We start from the raw sequence: 4897 nt of genomic DNA, 5'->3' as shown, positions 1-4897 counted from the left end.
GCGTTTTCAGCTATCAGCTTCAACGTCTTTAGCTATCAGCTATCATTCACACTAGCACTATTGCAGGTTCAAAATTATGTTTAAAAAGTTAGTTTTAAAGTTTAAAAAATCTAGTTTTAGAGTGTTCAATAAATGTTTATCCCGTTCACCCCGTGACCTAAGGCGTGTTTTGGATTTTGGCCCCTTGAGTGATTGAGTTTGTCATCCCCGTCATAAAGTGTCAAAGTCTTTACACCATTTACTGAACTGGACTGAGTAACTCCTCCCCCTGGCGTTCCAAACAGGAAGCTGGTTCTAAGAAGCCAAAACCCCATAGACTTCTATAGAGGAATAAACAGCTATTACTCATTCTGTTGATCAGCATAACCATTCTTGCTTCTTCTTCTTTCACTTTTCTTTCACCACAGCGTAACAGCACCCACTGTTTCTCATCAGTGATTTGGCAGAGTTTTTACGCCGGATGCCCTTCCTGACACAACCCTGTACTTGAGGGGCACAGGGACCCAGTTAGGCAGCAGCGTCAAGGGTCTTGCCTAAGAACCCAATCTGGGTGGAGATCAGTGGACACCCCTGGAATCGAACCCAGGGCTCCTGCGTGCCAGCCCTTCACCTAGCCCACTGAGCCACCCAGCCGCTAGCATAACCATTCTTGCTCTGATACCTTATTTTAACATGTTCTTGGTAATTCTTGATAAGAACATATTTATAATCTAAGTTCTGTACGATGTGAGGAAAACGTGCGATATTAGTGATCGATATTGTGATGACGATATGACTTGCAACACATGAGCGGATTGCTAAACCAAAATGTATAAAAGGATTTATTTGATCTGTTAAATGCTTAAAGCTGCCATGGTGTTGTTTCAGTATCTATGTAGACATTTAAGGTAACCATTTTTTGCAAATTGCCTTAACAAATGAATAAAATTTGAATTTGTTTCATCCATATGAAACTTATGGCTCTTAACATAAAAGGAAATAAAATACACATGAAACAGACTGTTAAAAAACAAAAACACACAAAGAAAACAGGACATTTACTCAAAAAAAAAAGACTCCTTCCTCCTCGTTTCCCTCCTCAACCAACCCAGTCCCCCCCAAAATAATACTCTTAGATAACTTAGATAACTTAGATTTAAGAACTGCAGATCTAAGGAAACAGTCTGGCTTGGTACTGTATGGTATTTGTGATTTATTGCACAGGCCTAGTAAAATATAACATATAATAATAACAGTGTTTTTTAATTTTAAAGTTATTCAAGTTAAAAATTGGCCAATCAGATGCCTTAACCCTTCCGCTCCCATTGGCTTATTTACATTAAAAGTGGGAATAGTTGAATAGTTTCTGGAATTTATAAGCGATGCCCAGACCAATAAAGGTTGCTGACCCCTGCTCTAAAAGCTGTAATCATGTTTGTGAAAAAAAAAACACAACATGAAACTAGTGGACTTCAGTTTATTTAGTGAATGGGGTGATCACCAAAACTTCACTGAAACAACCCCATATCATGATACTGCCCCCACAGGCAGACTGCCCTAACACAAGTCCTTCCTATAAACGTTCTCTTTGGTTACACACTTTAAAAAGTGGGATCTTTAACCTTTCTGACCCCCAACTCTAATATGTTTTCCTCACTTTCTCAGGGCTGACAGTTTGATGGAGTGAAACCACCTGTGACCACGTTTCTGTTCATGACAGGTGTGTCCTCTGATGCATTTTCAGGTGGTAGGACTGCCTGAACCCCTTCCCACACTCCACACACAGATAGGGCTTCTCGCCCGTGTGCGTCCGCTGGTGCCTCTTCAGGCGGTTGGCGCTCAGGAAGCTTTTGTCGCATTCGGCGCAGGTGTACGGCCGCGCCCCCGTGTGGTAGCGCAGGTGGATGGTGAGGTAGCACGACTGGGTGAACTTCTTATCGCAGTAGGAGCACTGGAAGGGCTTGTGGCCCGTGTGGAAGCGCTCGTGCTTCAGGAGCTCGGCGTGGGAAAAGAAGCCCTTCCCGCAGTCGGAGCACAGGTAGGGCCTCTCGCCCGAGTGCGTCAGCTCGTGCCGGGTCAGCGTGGCTTTGTAGACGAAGCTCTTGTCGCACTGCGAGCACCTGAAGACGTTCTCTCGGGTGTGGCAGCGCTCGTGCTTCTTCATGTTGCGCTCCCTCTTGAAGCTCTTCCCGCAGAAGGAGCACATGAAGGGCATTTCCTCAGAGTGGATCTTCATGTGGCTCAGCAGGCCGCCCTTATACAGGAAGCCTTTCCCGCACTGGGCGCAGGTGTGCGGGCGCTCCTTTTGATGGGTCCGTTGGTGGGCGGTGAGAGCCGCCCGGTAGGTGAAGCTCTTCCCACAGCTGCAGGCGTGAACTCGCTCCTCCTGGTGGGTCTGGAGGTGTCTTTTCAGGGAGCTGGCAGACCTGAAGCTCAGGCTGCAGCGAGGACATCTGAACGGGTTCTCCACCTTTTCCGCATCCACGCCGTGAGTCTTCAGGTGCTTCACCAGAGCAGACCTCCACGAGAAGGTCTGCCCGCACTCTGAACACGGGTACTCCCCGTCCTCCATGTGGCCGCTCTGGTGGTCGGTCAGGTCGGCCGCAGACTTGCAGAGCTCCCCGCAGATCAGACACGTGTGTTTGCAGTCAGACTTGTGAGTCTGCTTGTGTCTGTCCAGAGACTGTTTGAAGGAGAAACGCCAGCCACACTGAGAGCACGAGAAGGGCCGCTCCCCGGTGTGGACCCGCCGGTGGGCTTTAAGCAAAGACAGAAACCTGAAGGTTTTCTCACAGTCCGGACAGCTGAAGCGTCCTTCTTCATTTGTTATAACCTGACAGGCGGTCTTCTCCTCTGCAGTCTCCTCAGGCTGGACGATACTCTCATCCTGGAGGTCCTGGCCTACAGAAGGCTCCACTGAGGAATCTGATGGACAGAAAATGTGCAAGATAAGGTAAGAAGGTTCTCAGCTGCTGATAACCAAAACAGAAACTTGAATCACAACAACAAGACAGTAAAAAAGATCTGAGTGACTGTTGATCCACATTAATGGTAGATATTTCTTTAATCAAAGCAAACTACTTATGGACTTTCTTTATCACCTGAAGAAAAACACAGTAAGAGGCATTAACTGAAGGTTTTATAGTCCCCTTCCCAATCACCTGACCTCAACTTTATTGAAAATCCATAGGTAGACCTGAAAAGAGCAGAGTGTAACAGACATCCCAGAAGTCTCAAAGAAGTCATGAAGAAGTATAGATGAAGATTCCTCAAACATGAATTGAGAGACCCGTGGCAGGTTACGAAAAGCCTATACCAACTGTGATCCCTGCCAGGAGGGGCAATACAAGGAACGGACACAGGAGGGTTCCCAAACTTTTGTACATACCATTATTTTGTTTTCTCTTATTTTGAAAGAGTAAATGATAGAAATAAAGCCAAACTTCTTTAAAATAATATCTCATCTGTAGTCTTTCTTGGCTTCTTTATGCACAATAATATAACATTTTACCTAGGGGTGCCCAAACGTTCAAACCCCACTGTATTATCCTGAAACCACAGCAGGAGTAAGACTCATGACTGATGCTGGAAAGACGACATTTCAAACTTCTAAATTTCTCTCAAAGTTTTTTACTCTCTGAAAACGCAACAAATCTGGATCTTTCTGTTTTCATAAAATGATCAACAAGCACAAATAGTGAGCTTGTGAACTTCAGATCTATGGAAACATAAACCTTCATACGACAGAATACATTGACCTGGAGTGTCAAACTCAATCACTTAAAGGGCCAATATCTAAAACACACCTTAGGTGTGGGCCGAACAGGATAAATATCTATTTAACACACTTATTTAACGAAATATTTAAAACCGTAACTTTTTAATATAATTATGAACCAGATAAACAGCATTACCTGTGATGATGATAGTGTGAATGCTGTAAACTGAATTTGGTCGTTGAAGATGATAGCTAAAAACGCTAAAGTTAATAGCTGAAAATGCTGAAGCTGATGGCAAGCCTGCAAGCTAAAATATTAGCTAAATGCTATATTAGCCAAAAACAAACAAACAAAAAGCCTTAGGTTAGCCAAAACAGCTAGCATACAGCTGATAAAATATACAGCTGACAAATAGTTAAACTCCAAAATAGCTTAAAAAAACTACAGAAAAGCCTAAATTAGCCAAAACAGCTAGTATCTAGCTGAAATATTAGCTAAACTCCAAAAGAGCCTAAAAATAAGCAAAGAAAAGCCTAAATTAGCCAAAACAGCTAGTATCTAGCTGAAATATTAGCTAAACTCCAAAAGAGCCTAAAAATAAGCAAAGAAAATCCTAAATTAGCCAAAACAGCTAGTATGTAGCTGAAAAAAATGGCTTAGCTGCCAAATAGCCTGAATTAGCCAAAACAGCTAGTATGTAGCTAAAAAACTAGCTAACCTCTAAAACAGCTAAAAAAAAACTAAAGAAACGCCTATATTAGCCTAAACAGCTAGCATGTAGCTGAAATATTAGCTGAACTCCAAAACCGCCTAAAAATAAGAAAAAAAAAATCCTAAATTAGCCTAAACAGCTAGTATGTAGCTCAAAAAATGGCTTAACTGCCAAATAGCCTGGAAAAGCCTGAATTTTCCAAAACAACTAGTATGTAGCTAAAAAAACAAGCTAAACTCTAAAACCACCTAAAAACAAGCAAAAAAACCTAAATTAGTCATTAGCCATTAGCTATTAGCTAAACTACAAAACAGCCTAAACAAATTAAAGAAAAGCCTATATTAGCCAAAACAGCTAGCATGTATCTGAAATATTAGCTAAACCCTAAAATAAAATAAAAAACAAGGTAAATGCCAAAATAGTCCACAAAGCTAGCAGAATAACATTTTTTTTTTAAATTTAAAACTGCAAATTTTTTAACATCCAT

The 4897-nt window shown here is 42.2% G+C and overlaps 1 protein-coding gene across 1 annotated transcript in view; it reads right to left on the bottom strand.

Annotated features, from left to right (window-relative positions):
• Positions 1–1436: 1436 nt before the first annotated feature.
• Positions 1437–4897, bottom strand: part of LOC112154392 (zinc finger protein 37) — a gene marked incomplete in the record, with an annotated part of 12253 nt that continues 8792 nt past the window's right edge. The window contains 1 exon segment of the mRNA XM_024285290.2: positions 1437–2904. Coding sequence (XP_024141058.1) covers positions 1691–2904 — 1214 coding nt within the window.

Source organism: Oryzias melastigma, linkage group LG23 (assembly GCF_002922805.2).
Source record: "Oryzias melastigma strain HK-1 linkage group LG23, ASM292280v2, whole genome shotgun sequence".
In the NCBI taxonomy this organism is placed as follows: domain Eukaryota; kingdom Metazoa; phylum Chordata; class Actinopteri; order Beloniformes; family Adrianichthyidae; genus Oryzias; species Oryzias melastigma.
Note: the sequence above shows the minus strand (reverse complement) of the source record. Positions and strands in the feature narration are given on the sequence as shown.